The sequence below is a fragment of the Lacerta agilis genome, chromosome 2 (assembly GCF_009819535.1).
Source record: "Lacerta agilis isolate rLacAgi1 chromosome 2, rLacAgi1.pri, whole genome shotgun sequence".
NCBI classification, from domain to species: Eukaryota; Metazoa; Chordata; class Lepidosauria; order Squamata; family Lacertidae; genus Lacerta; species Lacerta agilis.
The window spans coordinates 58,638,690-58,659,400 of NC_046313.1; the positions used below are offsets into that span (position 1 = coordinate 58,638,690).

A 20,711-nucleotide genomic window follows, 5' to 3' on the forward strand; every position below is an offset into this window, starting at 1 on the left:
GACTCGTTTGGCTTTTTTCCAACTGTATGGATATTTAGTAGCAGCCATCAACAGTGGAGCAGGCTTCCTCTTTCTCTCTGCCCTCCTGTATGCTCACACAAAATCAGATATCACCCTATAATTTTAAGAATTTAATCAAAACCTGGTTTTATGAGGCCAAGGCTTCCAACACACACCTCCTGTTCTAAGGGCAAAATAACTTACCTATCCAATGGATTGCTCTGTAAAAACAAATTCTAGCTTTTAAGGTTAACTGGAAGACTTACCAACCACTCTGGTGTTATAATAATCTGGCAGCATCCTCTCACACAGGGCCACAAGGAGCCAGAAAGCTTCTTCTTCATTACAGTACAGAAGCAGTACTGATGTCACAATGTTCATGGCCTTAGAGGAAGTGGGCATGGAAAAGGAGAATAATAATAATCCACACTAGGTGAGAAGCTCATTTAGGGCTGCAATCATTTATTATATTTTAGTTTGTCAGACCATAATACACAAATGATAAATGAGATACCTTGAATAAAAGATTTTACAGCTCAGAACCACATCCTTGGCATCAAGTAACTAGTATTAGTGCTTTTATTAGAAATAATGACATTTAGCAGGTGGAGTGGGAAGGGAAGCTGCTTCATCCCCCACTCCTTCCATAAAAGCTCCAGGAAATTTTACAGAGGGAAGATGGGGGCATTCCATCAGACTGGGCAGAGCCATCAGCCCTGGTTGTGCTCAACCTAGAGTGGTGCTTAGGACCATGCACAATATTTTTATTATTTATACCCCACCTATCTGGTTGGGTTTCCCCAGCCACTCTGAGCGGCTTACAGAATACATAAAAGATAATAAAGCATCAAAAATTAAAAACTTCCCGATACAGGGCTGCCTTCAGATGCCTTCTAAAAGGTATATACTTCTTTATCTCCTTGACATCTGAAGGGAGGGTGTTCCACAGGGAGGGCACCACTACCAAGAAGGCCCTCTGCCTGGTTCCCTGTAAATTCGCTTATTGCAGTGAGGGAACCAACAGAAGACCCTCGGAGGAGGATCTGTGTCCGGGCTGAACAATGGGGGTGGAGACACTTCTTCAAGTTTACTGGACTGAGGCTGTTGAGAGCTTTAAACTTTGAATTGTGCTTGGAAATGCACTGGGAGCCAATAAAGATCATTTAGGTTATATGGTCCCAGTGGCCATTCCCGGTTACCAGTCTAGCTGCCGCATTCTGGATTAGCTGTAGTTTCCAGGTCACCTTCAAAGGTAGCCCCACGTAGAGCGCATTGCAGTGATCCAAGCGGGAGATAACTAGAGCATGCACCACTCTGGCGAGACAGTCTGAGGGCAGATAGGGTCTCAGCCTGTGTACCAGATGGGAGCTGGTAGACCTGGACACAGAACTGACCTGCGCCTCCACAGACAGCTGTGAGTCCAAAATGATTCCCAGGATGCGCACCTGGTCCTTCAGGAACACAGTTACTCCATTTAGGACTAGGGAGTCTCCCACACAATTGGCAGCATTAGTACCGATAGGTAGCTAGAGCTCCAATATGAAATTCAGTTGGGCTTGGATGTAAAGTGCCAGACTGCAAGCTAATCCTTGACCACCACTCTCTTACCTGGCAGTAGCCAATTGTGGGATTCCGAAAAGCATATGCTGTCAGTACTCTTCGAAGTGCAGCAATCCCCAGCTCATTCTGGAAGGCAGGGTGCTCTGGCATTGATCGATGTAAGTCTCGTTCTATTTCCTCTGTAGCAAGGCTATACTTTCCCATTGACTGTTCCACCAAGTCTGCATAATACCCAGGGTGAGTAGCCATCTCGTTCCAGGCTCCTGCAGTGACGCACACAAAAACTAGTCAGTTTCAATTCCTTGTGGCTGTGCTAGACCATGGACTAAATGAATGTGTGACATAATTCTGTTATATGTGTATTTAGATATCATTTTTAAACTCATGTCAGCTATCTTGCAATCCATGCATGTGATCTCTCCATTAATCTTTCAAGGGAAGAAAACTCAACATGGGCCACCACTGGTCAGGACAAATGCAGGGATGGGGAACAGCAGGTGCTGTCAGACTCCAGCTGCCTTCAGCTTCAGCCAACATTGTTAATGGTCAGCAATGATGTGAACTGCAGACCAGCAACATCAGGAGGGTGAAGCATTCCCCATCCCTGGACCATTGGAAGGAATTATAGGTGATCCTTGAGGTCACTTCCAGCTTCGGGAACCCCTACATCATAATAGTGGAAGTAGCCCACAAAGATTAACTGAAAAACTTCTATTCCCATTAAAAGGGAAACCTGTTGAGCATATAATGTCTCACCTGAAAATAAGAGCCATAGCTCTCCACGAAGATTCTCTGGAATCCCTTTTAGCACCAGTTCACGGGTCTTGGTTGTGCGATACATACACATTCCTCTCCCATACTCAAAAAAATGAATGTTCCATGACTCCTCTTTCATTGTCTCCTTTGCCTAGAGAAGAAGCCATTACTGGGATCACAATACTGGAAACTTCAGGTGACCAAACCCTGGGATTTTCTTTCCACTCTTACACAGCACACTTTGCTCTATAAATAATCTATTAACATCGATCTCTTATATTAACTGGCAAAGATATTGTAATAGAAATGTGCAAGATGAAACAGGATATCAAATAGCTGCCCTCTCAATGGGCAGTTTTGTTTTGTTTTAAAAACAGAATAGGCACCAAGGCAGCACACCTCACGGACTACCTGCTTTAATATACACTCAGGAAAATTCTAGCATAGTTATATGGTATATTATTACTGTGTTCAGAGAGTAGCATTTTTGGATACCTAAGGATTAGTACAGGCATGCCTGAATGAATTATTAGGATTCACAAGACAAAATAATATGATCAACCCAATTACTTTCTCACAGATCTACTTTTATAAGAAAGGCAATGCATCATCTCCCCAATGTAGGGCTCCAACAGACAATTTTATGGAACACAAGCACTAGGAACCAACTTTTGCCATTGGCTTCCAGGCCCAATGCATGATGTTGGTTTTAAGCTAAAATGTATTAAAAAACCTATCCATGTGAATCCTGAAGGTCACTAAATGGGGTCTTGCGTAAGATTTCCCTCCTTGGGGGACATGCCTTAGTTTTTTGTGCCTGGTCTTTCTTCTTTCAAATTTATTGCCAAAGGCCATAAGGTTGAGTCATCCAAAGTTGAGAAAAATAGGTTCAGCTTTTGTTAAAAAATATTACCCATGTCTTTAATGCATAGATGAACATCTTTTGAATTCTTTATTGCAAATTAAATCTGACTGATTCCCTTGATACTTATGGTTTTATAGAGGATTTTATTGTACTAGTTTTAGAACTATTGACACCCCCTCCCCCAATAAAAGAGTTGGTGACTTACCCCTTTTGGTCCAACGAGCTCCCCAGTGTTGTTCCCAAACAGTTTAAGCAGTCCCTGGGATGCTGTTGGTACTTCATCTGTGCAAAAATTGGCCAACTGATTGTTGAGAGGTGAGACAGGGCTGGCTGCAAGTGGGCTGCTGGGAGACGACTCTGAAATTTCCTTAAAAATGTACAAACTGAAAATTACAAAGGAACAAACAGGCTTCCATTGCAATTTAAATGGCATTTAGTGTGACTAAAAGGTGTTCCCAAGGCTTTATAATACAGGTACATTAGAGACCACTGCACCATCCTGCCTGTTAGCGCATTTCAATTCATCTTCTTTTGATTCTTCACTGAGTTGGCCATCTATGATGTACTGGAAGTTCACTAACAATTTATTATGAGTGTGTACCTATTAGGAAGCTATGGCCCCTGTCAAAATCATTAGTGGTAAGTGTCTGGCTAATTTTTTAGAAACCAAAAAATACTTTGATTTTAAAATGGATAGTGCAATTTGTGAATTTGGATCTGTTATGGCAAATATCAGGTGAAGTCAAATCAAAAGCCACGTTTTGGTCCACCATCTTGATTCAAAACAGCACCTGGCACCCAAACATCAACACAGATCCCCACCCCAAGAACCGTATTGCTGAGCTTAGTGACCGTATCTCAAGAGGCGGTTGAAATTATGTCAAAAAATGGACGAAGCCACACCAAAGTGACATTTCAGTCTGCCATCTTGATTCAAAATGGCACCCAGTGTCCAAATGGCGATGAAGTTTGCTGCCCCACCTTTGGAACCCTTGTGCCAACTTTGTTGATGATATATTGAAAGGCAGCCAAACCTATGCCAAAAAAGAAAGTCACGCCCATGTCACGTTTTGGTTCACATGTTGATTCAAAATGGCAGCCAGAATAGAAACACTGATGAATGGCACCCCCACCCTGGAAACCCTGGTGCCAAATTTGATGACTTCTCAAATGTCAAGTAAACAAATGGACAAACCACTTTCCCAAATATATAGATGTGTTTGCAAATGTTTATGTTTCAGCATACAGCACATTATTATGCATACGCCTCAAAAAGACAATATGTGAAGCAGCACTGAGTGGTAATGACCAATAAGCCTACCACTACAACAACAGTCAGATGGAGCCTGATGATACTGACCAACAGGCTTATCAACACTCCATGAGATCCCCAAATTATTTTTTTAAAGTCTTTTTTTATTGAAGATTTTCTTGACTTACAAAGGTATGTGCAATGTATCTCTCGTATTTTTTCTATGTAACCTTTTTACAAATCAGTTTCGTTTGTTGAGACATAAGGAAGAAAAGGGGGAAAGAGGTGGGCGGGAGGGGGAGATGGGTGGGGTGGGGTGACAATGTTTCTATTTTACTTTATATATGTAAGATTTGGTGTCAGCATTGTTTGTGCAGGTTCTCTGTTGTTCACTTGTGTTCCTTTGGTGGTGAGAGAGGTCGGGGTTGGCGTAGGGTGTGATTGTTCATTTGTGGTTGGCTGTGGTGGTCTTTGGTTTCCTGTGTGAGTGGGGTGGGTGAGTGTTTTTGATCAGGTTAGCCATATTGATTTGTATGCTGTCAGTAGATTTTTGTCATTCTCTTGTTGGGCTCTGTGTGTGATGCAGAGCCATACCAGGGTGAAGGCGTCTTCTTCTATTTGTCCCCGTGCCAGTTTCAGCTTACTGGTTAGTTTTTCTAGTAGGGCTGTTTCCCATACTAATTGGTACTATTGGTCCATGCTTACTCCTGACAGGTCCCTCCAGTGTCTGGTTATGGTGTTTCTGGCTGCTGAGAGTAGGTGGGTTATGAGTTCTTTGTGGTGTAAGTGGGCATTGTTGTCTTGGAGGATGTTTAGTAAGACCAATTCTGGGGTGATTTCTAGCACTTGTTTGGTTATCTTGCAGATACCCAAATTATTGATCAACGTTATGAATATACAGTGGACGCTTGGGTTGCGAATGCAATCCGTGCGGGAGGCACGTTCAGAACCTGCAGCAGTAACCTGCACGCGCGGGTTGCAATTTGCCGCTTCTGCGCATGTGCAAAGCGCGATTTAGCGTTTCTGTGCATACGCGAGCGCTGAAACCAAGAAGTAACCTGTTCTGGTACTTCCGGGTTCAGCACGTTCGTATCCCGCAGCGAACGCAACCCGCAGCAAGAGCAACCCGAGGTATGACGGTAAAGTGCTGTTCCACCGTCTCAACCAATATGAAATGTCACTGAGTAAGTCTACCAATCAGTGACGGTGGGAACAGTGACCAGCTTGTTTTACATTTTCTCTAGCCTGTTGGTCCTGGATGCTTTAAAAAAACAAACAAACAAACAGAAAACGTTCGGCCAGCTTTCCCCAATATGCAGAGATTTGCACCCCTCATATGTGTTCCTCTACCCACTTGCTTCTGAAGTTCATCTTTCTTTGTGCCTCCCGACTCTGAAGCCATCACATAACACTGTTCATTAACTGACTCCTCATCCCTGTCATTTGGTTCACTACTATGAAGTGGAATGACAGTGAATTATGAGCCCATTATCCCGGGTGGAAAACCATCATTTATGACGTTGCTCCTAGAGAATTTAGCCAGAGTTCTCGGCCACTTTCCCCTTTGCTCAGCATCTGAGGCAGTCAGTGCTGCCTAATCTGCTTTCCCTTAAGACTAGCATGGTACGGTGCATCATTTTTCTCTGATAAAAGCAGAACATGCTGGATAGAATCCAGGGCACTTAGGTAGCTCACTCAGTATGTAGCTCTGAGCAAATAGCACTGAACTGAGTTAAGAAGCAACCATTAAGCATACCATCTCATGAACAAAGTATATGAGGAAGGGTGGAACCATTAAACAATAATTTATACAAACGTACACCACCAGACACTTCCAGGATCGACAGGATGAAGTGGCCACCTAACTCGTGCATTCACAGCCAAATCAACACACATGCCACACAAGCTATGGTGTACATTTTCCTCCCCTACAGGGAGATTATCTCAGGTAAGAAAATCATTAAGGGCAAACACAAGAAGTCACTTTATACCAGCTCATACTATCTGTCCCTCTAGCCCCCGTTTTACTTTAATAATGCTAGTGTCTCTTGATGATTTTTGGTAGGCATTGTGCTTTGGGGGAAGCTGCTCCCATTTTCCCCAAAACTACCTGATGGCCAAACAGAGACATCTCTGTTAGTTGTGTGCAAAAAGGGGCCAGGTGTAGTTAGGCATCTGCTTGTCTTCATTGCCTATGATAGGTAAGGATTTTGATGTCTACCTCTCAACAGAGGAAAGGAGGACAGCTACCGTAGGTATGCTACTGCTGACTCCCTCTGTTGGACTTGCACATACCCTTACATGGCACAGTCACATGAAGAGTGAAACTTTGTATGTCAAGACATTAAGGGGTATACTTAAACTAACAGTGAGGCAGGGCACCTTGGGAAAACCTTTAGCATGCAAACACCTGCTCTATCACTAAGCTATGATCTCAGCTTCCCTTAGTCAAGAGTTCCCAACCACTTTCTCCCTATTCTCACATCTGAGGCAGTCAGTGCTGCCTCATCCATTTTCCCTTAGACTAATAGTAATAACCTTGTAAGGTGTAGCATTATTCTAAGGTGTATCATAACATTTTTATGATGTTAGCCGCCCTGAGCCCAGCTCTGGCCGGGGTAGAAATAAAATTTTATTATTATTATTAAGAAAATGTTTTCTCTCTAACAAGAACTCCTCACAGGATGAAAATAAAACTCTTATTTCATCTCAGTGTTGAGAATATAGGTCATATCTGACTGAGTAAGTAGATAATTTCCCAAATCTTTTTGAGAGTTAAAAAAACCACCCAGTTCCTTTCCATTGTGGGTCACTGGCCATAACTCTAAGCCATTTCCCCTTTCCACCAAATGGAAATGAAGCAGTTGGCTTATCCTTATGTCCAAATCAGTGCTCACTGTTTGTTTGTTTGTTTGTTTGTTTTCCCCAAACAAACTACAAGTACTGGTTCATAAGTAACACTAAACCATCTACTTTGCGGTTTGCTTCTCTGTTGATAAAGGTAGGAGCATAGTGGACAAGCTCAAGTTGCATGCAAAAACTAACTATGGGCTATAGTTTAGTGCTGCACCTGAACATGGCCACTGTAAGCAAATGAAGCACCAGAGTTCAAGCATCTAGCTTTAGAAAGAGGGGCTAGCTGAAGAGACCACATGTCAAAACGTATTTGAAATCTGCCATGACCACGATGCAATAATAGCAGGGGCTTTTCAATGCTCAGTTCTCATACCTCGTGTGCATTGTCACCACAGCTCTTCTTCCGTCCTCCTCCATTGTTACACGATTGCTTGGATGGAGTTTTCTGCAGGAAGTCAGAGATTCTCTGCACCAGGAAATCACGGTCTTTCAGGTTAGCAAAAAGGAAGGTCATTTTGCTTTTGGTACTGATGGACAGTGGGCTAGGCAATACACTGGAACTGTCAGCTTTTTCAACAATTGTGACCTAGAGAATATACATGAGGATCATTTGGGTGTATCAGGCTCCTCTATATTAACCTCTCTACTAAATTTCACTTTTAATAGATTATCCACAACTTTGTACTAGCAACTCCATAATTGATACATATGGAGGTGAATGCTGTCAAGATATTCCTGAAGACACTGAGTTTTTTTTCTGTACAGGTAGACGCCACAGTGCATGTGAAACATAGAAAACTGAAATGCTGCAAGAAGTGTGGTAAAGAAAGGCTATTCTACTTATGTTCGACATTTCTGAAACACTTGCTTTATTTCAGACAGTTCTCACGCTAAACCAAATAATGGTTTGGTTCTTTGACTCTGGAAGCTGCTCTGACAAAAGTGGAGAGGGAGCCCTTGGATGTGTTTGACTCTCTGTTGTGTATATAAAACTGCTTCTTCAAATGGTGGCCACAGAATTCCTATCAGTCCCCATCTCAAAATATAGCCACAACTGCAAAATATAACTGGATTTTGTTGCCATCAACCTGGAAAATTATTTAACCAATAGACCAATCTACTAACCCTCAAAAACAAACCTTCAATTTTTTCCTGAAAAAAATTGAATAAGCATGTAACTGAGTAACAATGAGATACTAGGACAATTCATCCTTAAGAAAAAGTGTCTCACCTCCCTGAGTGGTATTATGAGATTGCAAGCCTCCTCTGCCTTGCTAGCAAAACAAATATAGTTGTTGGAAACAAACATCTGTCCAGGAATGTGAATTTTGTTGAATGGGGTCCACAAAGTACAATCTGTATGCCCATCAAGACGTTCATCCTTAGGAAGTCGAAATGAAGCACGGTACCATTCATTTTTGGCTCGAGCATCCAAATCTCTGAAGAAAAATGATAATACACACCAGATACTAAGTGGGAAAATAATACATTCCACTATCCAATCATTACAGGAAATGCCCCTTTTCAATGCAGCTTACTCAAGATTCTATTTCCATCCAACACGAACAAAGTTAGGCCTCAGTATTCAGAGGCAAAAATCCCTAGAGATGATATAGACTTTTCATCCCCATGATCATTTGGTAGCCATTTTCTTAACATTTTCCAGCTCTATAATATCTTTTGTGGTGAGAAGAACCAATGCATTGCTGTACAAAACCCTGACATTTTATGAGATGGTGGTATACAACTATTTCTATATATAAATTAATACATAAATTGTGAAAAGATGCAGGTGATGACAAAAATAATGCTCAAATTAAAGGAAAATACATTTTGTCAACTTCAGTGTCAAAGATGGTGGACCTAGTCCAACAAAGGTTCAGTACCCACAAGGGACCCCCATAGGGTATAACAGAACCATTTTCTCCCCTACATCTTTGTGCACTGAGACACTCAGCGCCAAACCGCTAGAGAGAATGGGAGGTCTATTCATGCCTCTAACATCCCATCCAGCCCTCCCAGCACTACCTGAACATAGGAATGGATGGGGAGATGCACAAAAACACACATTCCCCATAATGGCCTGGTCTACTGAGATCTTAGGAAATTACATACTAGTGTGTTTGATATGAGGAGGAACACAGCCCTATGATGAATTAGTGCAAGCCCAAAGTATATACCGTATTTTCTGGCGTATAAGACGACTGGGCGTATAAGACGACCTCCAACTTTTCCAGTTAAAATATAGTTTGAGATATACTTGACCGCAGATTCTCCACCCAGCGTATTAGACGACCCCCGACTTTTGAGAAGATTTTCCTGGATTAAAAAGTAGTCTTATACGCCAGAATATACAGTAATCAGAAAACTAATATCCTTCCATTGGAATGACGCCAAGAGAACAACTTCACAAATATTAATTTTCTACAGTCCATTTTTCATGTTCAGTACAACATCCAAGTCAAAGGTTCCTGAATCACTTAGTGGGTTCAAGAAATGTAAATATAGGATCCATGGGAAGGGGCTGAGAGCTGTCCATTATAAAAACTTAAACCATGATTTCTGGAAAACTTAATCCACATGGTTTATGTTTTTGTGGTTTCCAGACACCATATACAATCCAGTCCATGAACATATTTAACTATTCTTAAAATGATTGATTCCTTGTGCCAAGGTGTGTATGAGTGTAGCAGGAGAGGGAGGGTATGAGTGTAGCAGGAGGACAGAAAGACAGACAGACATACCTTTTGAGTGCTGAAATATTTTTGAGAGGCTTGCTGGGCTTAGGAAGCAACATGTCCTCCACATACCCTTTATTATCAAATAGTTGCCGCATGGCAATGTTAGCCAGCTGTTCCATTAACTTGAAGGTCTCGTTGATGTTGAGGAACATAGAGAAGTAGAGCTCGCTGTCCCTGGTACTCACTTTGATGCATTCAGGGAATAGAAGGGTGGCATTCTTCTCCAGCTGGGTTACATCTACCCACTGAACTATTAAGGTCACTAGGGAAACATGCAAACGCAAAGCAACAATTACTATCAGATTTCTAACAGACATTTTAAACAAATTAGAACACAACAGATTTTAAGCCTATCTGTTTTTTCTTTTTTTAATTATAGCTTGACTCAGTGAAGTACTTAAGCAGAAAGAAAACGGACTGGGAAGGAAGCCCTGCAAAATATTTTACAAATGTTGTTCAAATAATATTTGGGGGCAGCAGCATAGATGTAGGGCTGCTGATTGCTTAAATATCACTAAAAAAACCAGGAGTGCAACCTCCCCTCCCTTCTGGAGTGCCAATTTCTTCCACTGCCCCAACTGGGCCTCACTATTAAGACAATATGGATGTACAATCAGATATGAAACCACCTTTAAAAAGGGCAGTTAGAAGTGCTGGACAAAAACAAACAAACAAACATTAAGCAGCTGACCACTTACCTTCTTTGCCTAAAAGGAAAGAATAGAAACAAAGGTGATTAACAGTCAGGTACAGCCAGCCTTGCCTGGGGACACGCCCTTTCCAATAGCTGCAGGAATAGTAATTCACTAGTTTCTCTACTTCAGGCATTCCGAACTGTTTACGCATCTTCAGTTCAGCTTCTTTAAATTTACCAGGATCTTCTTCCCCCTGAGGCTGCTGATTCTTATTTTCTTCAGCAATAATGCCCTGCAGGAAGGAGTAGCAAAAGTAGCAGATGAAAATATAATGGCCTCTACAATTCTTTGTTGCATTATTTATTTGCTAAGCACAGCTGACAAGTGTACCACTTGAGGTTAATAATAATAATAATAATAATAATAATAATATTTTTTTATTTGTACCCCGCCCATCTGGCTGGGTCCCCAGGTTATGCTTCTGGGTAGATATACTACAATTTCCAAACACTCAAAGTTCAATGTCTGTCGTTGGGCAGCATCTGGAGGGCCAGGGGTTCCTCACGCCTGATCGAAAGACTGAAAATATATATATATATCTGCACTGTACTTTGAAATATGTGATAGCTCATCCACTACTACTGTGCTTGTTGAGTGGTTGTGCCAATGCACATGTGCATACTGAATACTGCCAGTAACATTTGTGACAAGGCACCCAACGTTGTGTGAACTTCCTTTAAAAGTTGTTTATATTTATTTGTTTTACGCCAACTGCATACAAAGTTTTAAATCAGGGCTGGCTGAAAGCATGGTGCTCTTTGAGACACTGCTCTTCCACCAGCACGTCGAGCCCCATTGCTGCCAAAGGCTCCCCATGTGTGCGAGTGCCTGTGCTGTCATTGTGCAAAAGCTTCTTAAGAATTTCAGTGCAGTAAAGTTTAGCACTTTTAAAGTAGCACCCTCTGGGGCCACAATGTCTCACTTAGAGGAAGGGCTCACCATGTCTAATGAGAGCACTGGTCTAAGCCTCAAGTGCCAAACCTACTGTAAAAAATAATAATGCAGGCAGTGAAGGAGTACAACTGCAATGGAAGGCAGAAAAAATACTTCAAGATGGAAAGGAAGCGTATCTATCCTTGTAGAAGCAAGGATAGATGAAAATATATGGAAGTCTGTTCTGAACCTTGGCTCAAGTACAATCATAGTGCTGATCTTTAACTATATGGTAGAATGTTAAACTAGCCAGCCTATTTTATTGTTCCAGGTGAAACGAAAACACTCTAGATAGGTGGCTCTTCAGCTGTTTTGTCCTTTCCTCATAGCATATGGCAAATATTTGTCCTACTTCCAGCTTTATGTAGCAATTCACAGCCTGCAGCTCATATGGATATATTGCCATTCTGTTACTAAAAAAACTGGAAAAGTTCCATGACGAATAGGTGCCACTTACATGTATCTTGCCCTTGACAAAGGTAGTAATATCTTCTTCATTGTCAAAGATAGAAAGTGTCTGAAGCAAGTTATTTTCTAGCCATTCCCAGTGTTTAGTTATTTCCTTACGCGATGAACCTAAGGAGAAATTCAGAAACAATCAGATAACAGCTACTATAAGGAGCAGGTCGATAGTTTGGGGGTTCTCTTGGATTCACTACTATCACTGGGGGCAGAAGTGGCTCCAGTAGCATGGAGTGCCTTTTATCAGCTTTTGGCTTGGCGGTCTAGCTATGTTCCTTCCATGGAAAGGGATAATCCAGTGTCAGTAATCTGTAATCTTGAAACCGCTAGATTAGATTACTGCAATGTGGTGTTTGCGGGGCTGCCTCTGATGATGGCTAGGAAACTGCAGCTGGTGCATAATGCAGCAGCGAGGCTGCTGATGGACATGTATCTATCTGACCACATCACCAGTTCTGGCAAAATGACAGTGGCTATGTATATTTTTTGAAGCTCAATTCAAAGTGCTGGTTTTAACATACAAAGCCATACACAGGTCAAGACACCAATATCTAACGGAACACATCTCCTGACTGGAACATACATACTGCATCTGAGGCCTTTCTCCAAGTGCCCTCTATGAGAAAGGTTCAGTGAGTGATGACAAGGGAGCAGGCATTTCAATTACCCTACCTCCAATTTATTGAATACTCTCTTCTGTAAAGCCTGCCTGGCACCAGCATCAATATCCTTTTAGCACCAGGATAAGACGTACTCTTCTCCCAGGTTTTTTGAAGGATTATGGTAATCATGCCTCCTGCCATTTCTCTGTCTGTATTTTTCGGGTGGGGTGGGAGGTGTTGTTCTTTTAGTTTAACTGTAACTTCGCCACTTAAAAGCAAACTTTAACCTTCTATTCCTTATATTTAAGACTTTCTACTACTGGTTAAATTAGAAAGCCAGTATTCACTTAATATACCTCTGCCAGCTCCCCACCAGCCCACCCTCTACTTCACACAAATTTGCTTGCTATCAGCCAATTGGTTTTGAACAGATCCTGGACAATCAGTTTTTTTTTCCTACTGCACCTGATACAATTATAGAATACTGAATTAAAGCTTTGAGTAAAATGGCAATAATCCAGATGTGCAACCAAGGTCCACATGTACACCCAGATTTTTCTAAACTTTTCAGAATGTGCCTCTGAAGAACACTTGAACTGCTTAAAAATCCTTTTGAGGATATTGTACTTAAAAAGCATTTAAAAGCTGGCTGTGGGGGACAGCAATCATATACTGGCAGAATTTATTTGTTATAGAATGGTATTTACTCACCACATGCCACTGCCCAATAGATTTGAGAATCCTGTGTCTGATGTAAAATTCTGTAAGGAGCAACCCTAGCACTTGAGTCCAAAACCACATCCAAGGTTCCCACAAGCAGCCCTAAGAAGACCAAGATGCAGACAGAAATATAATGAATATGATCTGAGCAAATGAGAGAGTGAAATAAATGGTGGGATGATTTAAAATAAAGTGTCTATTGATACAAAAGTTTAAAGGATGTGAGATCCCAAGAAGGGTCTACTGAATCAGACAAAAGGCTATCTAGTCCAACATTCTTCTTGGAGTACCTAAGCAGATGCCCAAGGGAAGCCCGCAAACAGGACCTAAGCACTCCAGCACTCATCCCACCTGCCATGAATGGCAACTGGTATTCAGAGCATACTGCCTCCAGCAGTTTCACTGGATGTCTCTAAGTTCCAGTATTATGAGAGAGGAATAAAAAAACTCTGTGTTCACCTTCTCCACATTATGCATAATTTTATACACCCCTATCATGCTGCCTTTTCTCTGAACCAAAGTCCCAAATGTTGTAACCTTTCCTCTTAGGGGAGTTGTTCCATCATCCCCGTGGTCATCTTAGGTTGTTTAAGCCACCCCACTTTTTAAAAAAAACACAGGTAAAGCAACTGTCTGAAATGCTTGGTTCAAGACACAATGCCAAACAATGCCCCTTGTGCATGGGGAAATTCCAATTTCTTTTTGTGGTTGAGACAAATCAGTTTCCTAGTTGTCCAAACTATGGTTTGTGCTTTCCCTTCAAACAAAAATTGGGAATAACCAAGGTCAATCCATGGTTTCCAATCCTGATCTGAAGGGCAAGCACAAACCTCACTTTGCACATTAAGGAGAGAATGGGGTTTCACAAACATTTGAAAAGCAAAGTCACTAAAACAATGCATTCTTAACAGGGAAAGGAACACTGTGAGGCACAACAGCTGAAGGAGAACTGATGTTTATACAACATCAAAACTGGGTTTAATGCAGTGTTACAATAGCATACTTGAAGCTTCTTAGCAAATGCCTTCAGAATGCAGTAAGCGGAAATGTTATTTACTATTTTACACAGTGTTAGGCCTGTTGCACATTTTCTGAGTAGAGAAAGACTAAAGATAATTATGTGATGGTGAGTGGGTGCAGAATTATCCTGACAGTATATCATTGCCAATGAAATATTGAAGGAAGTTAAGCTAATGCATTAGGTTTCCAATTGGCACTGTGTACCTGAAAAGAGGTTGTAGTCTCCAAGAGCAGCTGAGAATGTCCTCTTAAATATACTTTGTATATACCACGTCCAAACAACAGAGACGTGCATGTAGGGAGGCACTCTCAGTGATGCATCCCTTTAGAACTAGAACTCTCTTCCTTTGGGGATTTACTAATTTCATATCCTGAGTATCTTCCATAAATGATGCAGGGCATTCCTATTTGTGTCATTTAGTTGTGGGGAGGGGCAGGACAACAAATAACTGCTTGTTTTTCCAAGACGATAAAACTAAGAGTTTTTACAAAGTATGCAAGATCTGTATATTTAATCTAAGATTTTTTTATAATTAAGATTTGTTGAGGATCGTTAGAAGTTATTTTCAAAATGGTGAATTATAAATTTATTAATTTATAAAGATGCTCAGGCCACCCTAAAAGTTTAAACTTGACACAAACAATCTAAAAAATTTGAGTAGTTTGTGTTCCAAGGCCATTTCTGTTTCAATTTTCTTTCTCTCAGTCTCTCTCACACACCCTACCCAAATGATACCATGCATCTGGTTAAGTACACAAAAGCTTATGCAACAAGAAATCACATACAGATGCAACAACAGACTTTTATGTTTTTACTGGAACATGACAACCTTATAGGTGTATTTCAAAATGTTCACAGTATTGCTAGACCACCCACAAAGCTGAAATCTGGTGCATGTGTAGCCCAAGATACAATTCTTCCTAGATAGCTTGTCCAAACTCTGGACATGATGTTTACTTCATAATAGAGGCCATTCTCTGTGCATTCCAGCATAGAGCAAGCCAAGGTATACCTGTGGCAGCATGCTGGGCTACAGGAGTTCTGTTGTGTTGCCCAGCTTGGGGAGGGGCAACTTTCAGTAACAGCCAAGAATATGCATATAAACCTATGGAGTGCAAGTTTCATTTGCTTGTAAAATAAACAAAGAATGCCAGTGCATAAACCAGGGATTTAAATTTGGCAACAAATACAAGTCTGGCTGTGATAAACTCCCCTTAGGACTTCCTAAGTAGGGCCAGTCCCTGCTGCAAGCTCCAATCATGAGCTCCTGAAGAGCAGGGTGTTGTTGTTGTTTTTAATGTGTTTGCAACTTTACAATGAAAAAGAAAATGCTATCAAAGTCCATTTACACGGTAGATGCTGATTGCATAGGGAATACTTTCCAATTTCTTAACTATGGTTAAGAGATTCAAGGCATTCCACAAGCTTTCTTTCTTTCTTTCTTTCTTTCTTTAACGTATTAAAATTTTAACAAAATGACGTGGACACTGGGGAGGGAAGACTTTTGTTGTTCATTACCTATTATTATTATTATTATTATTAATCCCTATGCCCGTAGATCTCAGGACAGTACACAGCACATTATCAGGGATGCGGGTGGAACTGTGGTCTAAACCACTGAGCCTGGGGCTTGCCGATCGGAAGGTCGGCAGTTCGAATCCCCGTGACGGGGTGAGTTCCCGTTGTTCGGTCCCAGCTCCTGCCAACCTAGCAGTTTGAAAGCATGCAGTGCAAGTAGATAAATACGTACCGCTCCAGCGGGAAGTTAAACGGCGTTTCTGTGCGCTGCTCTGGTTTGCCAGAAGCGGCTTAGTCATGCTGGCCACATGACCTGGAAGCTGTCTGCGGACAAAGGCAGGCTCCCTCAGCCTATAGAGCGAGATGAGCGCGCAACCCCAGAGTTGTCCACGACTGGACCTAACGGTCAGGGATACCTTTACCTTTACCTTATGCCCATAGATCTCAGGGCGGTTCACAGCACTTGGTCAGTGATGTCACAGACTCTGTTTAAAATGTGTTATGGACACTTCTGTAATTACACAGCACTAACTAGTGAAATGAAACCAGAGGAGGAAGGGAAATCATATGTCCTCAGGAGCAAAACTATTTTGAGTACTAGGCAAATTGTATTTCCTGAATGGCAAATTTATTTTAATAAATCTTTTTATAACAAATAATAATTATACATGCACTACTTTTCTAAATAGATAGATAGATAGTCTGTGTGGTGAGGTAAACAGGGATCTTTTAAAACACTGAGAAAACAACACACACGTGCATATGAACATTTTCTCCTGATAAAAGCAATGTTGGCATTTTATTGCCACATTACCAACTGACTGTTTTTGGCTTAATCTTTCTTTCTATATTGAGGCCTGTATGCATATATGTGGGAATTTGCAATGCCTGAAGCACTTATGACATGAGGGAATGAACCTGATGAAATATCCCTTCTTATGCAAAGTACTGTAAAGGAACCCAGCTTCACACTAGGGAGACAGCAGCTGAAATACCACTATATATAAGCATTTTGCAGACTTTTGCAAGATTTGCAGCTGCAAAGATACAGCTACCTCTACCACATACATATCATGTGTGTAAGCTCAATAGCTTCTTCTGCCCATATCAAACAAATTACCAGATCCAAGCATATTATTCAAAAAGCAAAATTCACAATTAGGCATGAAAATGACCAAGGCTACGTTAGCTGAACTTAGGTACCACTGAAATCTGTGGGATAAATTAGTCATGACTTGTTAATTCAACAACCAACAGTGCAAACCTATGTATTACTCAGAAGTAAGTCACACTGAGTTCAATGGGGCTTAACTGTTAGGTAAGTGGATATAGGACTGCAGTCTTAGTCTAGATTCAATCTATTGTCTGCACTGTCCTATGGAGATTAACTTGTTGAGGCAGATGAAATGATAATACAAGAAAGTATACTTTTGCAGGGAGTCTGTGACTGAAAACAACACCACAGCAATGCCATTCCTGTGTTTATGTAGGCAACATTTACTGTCTTGGAACCAAATTTATCTATGCTAAACAGATGTGCAGCAATTCACAGAGCTGCTCTGCATTGGGCCTTCAAGAATCTGCAGTGCAGATGTACTGCATATAGTGTGAATAAATTCAGCTTGTCTCTGGGAGCCAAGCAAATGTGTGGGTATGCTACTGGCATACGGGAATTTTACTTGAAATTAGCTTTTATTGTTTATAACTACCACAAATGTTACAAGTGCAATACTAAGCTGCTGAAATAATGTGGATTCTCTCGTGTCAGCCTCTAAAAAGCAAAATAATTAGCTCCCTTGTTTACACTGAAATCCTTTAAAACTGTGCACATATCCTACAAAGCTCTAAAGTAAAATGTTTCAATACCGACATATTATTTACCAAATGAAAATATACAAGTGATGTATTAATCAAAAACCTTTCAACAATGGTTTTTTGTTGTTTGTTTTTGTTTCCTCCCCAAGTCAGACGTTTCGAAAATCCACAGAGCCTCTCCTCTGTATTTCATTGGCACACATGGGAGGGGCACATTCAAATATACATATTTACTGGGCACGCATTCCCCAAATTTCACCTGTGCTGGTGGTTGGGGCGGGGCGGGATCACAAGTCAAGAAGAGCCTACTGATTTGAAAGCCTTGGGAGAAAGGGGAAACCAATGTCAGTGCTTTTGCGCACAGACACCTACACCCTTGGGAGGACCAAACCCGTTCAGGACCCAGAAGCATCCTCTCTGGTCCACCTGGAGAAAGGGTGGGGAGGTAGAGACACCCACAAGCAACGGGCGATGCCACTAGCCAACTACTTGGCTGGATTGGGGGGGGGGGAGCGGCACCGGACCTGACACCCGCAAGCCGCAGCGGCCCTGGGCGAAGAGCCCCGGCTCCCTGTTCGTTTTAAAGCGAGGGATGAGGGGCAGCTTGCGGCTGCGAAGGCGCTTTCGGGCGCTGCCCTGACTGGGCCCATTCTCTCCCCGAGAGGCCTTCCCAGCAGCGCCTCTGCTACCCGCGAGGCCCCAGGCGGCGGTGGCGGCCGACGGACTCCCCTCTTCCAACTCCTCCTCGCCCACCTGGCGACCGGTGGCTCCACTCACCCGTCAGGCCGCCCCCCTTGCCGTGGCCCCGCCGCCGCTGTAAGAGGAAGAAGGGGTTGGCCCGCTCCGTCACCCACAGCGCGTTGGCCAGCAGCACCTCCTCCGGGCCCAGCCACATAGCGGGGCCGTTGCCGCTGCGGCGCCACCGCCGCCGCTGCTGTCGTCGCCGCCGCCACCACCACCCGGGCACGCTCCGCCGTCTCCGAACCGGGGCCTGCCCGACAGTCACAGGTGGGTCACGGGGGCTACGCACGTCGCGAACCGAGCCTAGCGGCGCCGTTGCCTCCCTCCTACGCCCTCTAGCGGCGTGGCTGGCGCATCGCGGCGCAGGGAAAACGGCCATTATTATTATTTTTGTCGTCGTCGTCGTCCCCCTCGGTGCAAGGCTGAGCCGAGTCCAGCCTCTTCCCAAGCCGCCTAAAACCACGACGGTCATCGCCCTGTGGCTACACGGTCCTACGCACACACTGGGGAAGTGGGGCTGCATTTCTGCTATACCCGTTCGACGGAGTAACACCCCCCTCTGAAGTCAGTGGGGTTTTCTCATGAGGAGAGCTGTCTAGGGTGGCACCGTCAATCCCGTTGCACCTGGCGAGATTTTGAGTGTGTCACGCAGTGGGCAAAGCTGTGTGACCCCGCAGAGAAAGGCCCTCGACACCCGGGTATTTCAGTTGTTGCAGCTTGGAACCTGGGCCTTAAAAAAATTATTCCCGTTTTTGAGTTTGGGCTCAACCGAGTGTGGCTTTTTGGAGACCCGCCTGACCTGTTAGCTGCTTAGGAACCAACGCCCTACTATTTCTAATGTCATGGATGCACCAGGGCTAAGTTCGGCTGTTTTGCTACATGAGAAGAAGGGCAAGATGGCCTTGGCCCCAGCTCCATGTGCAGGCTGGAAGAGTTTGCTGTTGGCAGAGGCTCAGTCAATGGCCCCTAAGCAGCAGACTGGGGGGGGGGGGGTGGATACAGGACAGCCTACCTAGCATATCGAGCACGCAGCTCTGCAAACACCCTGCTGTTTCTCCCTAACCCTAGTTGGGGTCTCCTCACTCTGCTAATGGCAGGACCAGCGCTGAGTCATTTCTTCACGTGATAATAGGAACCCACTTTTAAACCAGTCTTCTGACACCTGAAAATGTCCTATCCCCATTTCATGCTGCTGAAGGTCCCACTCCAGCAGTGTATGCCAAATCCATTTGTTCTTCAACAGGCTTGTGCTGCATTGTTTTTTAAAAGACAGGAAGATGGTGGTTCTTTGGGTTAAAGGTATTTTAGAAAACATACTGTCATTCCACAAGGAGCTCAACATGGGCCTCAGCCATCTGAAATAGTAGGTAATGCATGTATAGAACCTCACTGCTTGTGGGCATACATTTACAAGGATACAGGTGGGTAGCCGTGTTGGTCTGCCATAGTCAAAACAAAATCGAAAATTCTTTCTAGTAGCACCTTAGAGACCAACTGAGTTTGTTCCTGGTATGAGCTTTCGTGTGCATGCACACTTCTTCAGATACGTATCTAGAAAGAATTTTCGATTTTGTATTTACAAGGATAAACACTGGAGACCAGGTGCACTTACCTAGTAGTAAGTGGCACTGAACTCAATGGGACTTAATTCTGAGTAGGTATGTCAGATTGTGCCATCAAGGGTGGTGGTGGATGGAACTTTTAGAGATCCTGGACATGGAGTTGAGCATCTGAAGAGAGCTATCAACTCATGCTAACGAAAACATTTAAAAAAGATGTTTAAAAAGGCACAAATAAGCAGAGTGGTTTATAAGGAACTGGTATCAGAAAATCAGAACCATCCTTGGTTAAATAGAGGCAATTAGAGTATATGGAATCACAACCGGAAGGAAAAGCAGTCATTTTTCCATAATCAGGCTAAAAATAATTACAAATCATCTGACAGGAGCTGGAAAGGGTACAGGAAATAGTTGTAGAATAGGGCCATCCCCACTTTGCCTGGGCCCTTTCTCCTTAACAGTACCTGTAATAGGAATTAAAGGCCCAGCAAACAACAGAGACAACGCTGCTCTACAAAATCGAAAATTACACCTGAGCTTCATGTGTTCAAAACCTGGGAAGGCAAAATGAATAAATATGCCCAGAGGCACAAGGCAATCTGATCTGAGGGAAAA

General features: G+C 42.8%; 1 protein-coding gene across 2 annotated transcripts in view; it reads right to left on the minus strand.

Annotated features, from left to right (window-relative positions):
- The window catches only part of TBC1D9B (TBC1 domain family member 9B), a 33,905-nt gene extending 15,162 nt beyond the window's left edge, over nucleotides 1–18,743 (minus strand). For both annotated transcript variants that reach the window (XM_033140272.1, XM_033140271.1), the window contains exons 1-11: nucleotides 18,574–18,743; nucleotides 13,434–13,544; nucleotides 12,116–12,234; nucleotides 10,729–10,957; nucleotides 10,034–10,292; nucleotides 8,521–8,728; nucleotides 7,663–7,875; nucleotides 3,387–3,548; nucleotides 2,317–2,467; nucleotides 1,609–1,823; nucleotides 267–384 (exon numbers count right to left, since the gene is read on the minus strand). In XM_033140272.1, coding sequence (XP_032996163.1) covers nucleotides 267–384; nucleotides 1,609–1,823; nucleotides 2,317–2,467; nucleotides 3,387–3,548; nucleotides 7,663–7,875; nucleotides 8,521–8,728; nucleotides 10,034–10,292; nucleotides 10,729–10,957; nucleotides 12,116–12,234; nucleotides 13,434–13,544; nucleotides 18,574–18,691 — 1,903 coding nt within the window. In that variant the 5' untranslated portion in view covers nucleotides 18,692–18,743. The remainder of the gene's footprint in view (nucleotides 1–266; nucleotides 385–1,608; nucleotides 1,824–2,316; nucleotides 2,468–3,386; nucleotides 3,549–7,662; nucleotides 7,876–8,520; nucleotides 8,729–10,033; nucleotides 10,293–10,728; nucleotides 10,958–12,115; nucleotides 12,235–13,433; nucleotides 13,545–18,573) is intronic.
- Nucleotides 18,744–20,711: the final 1,968 nt, after the last annotated feature.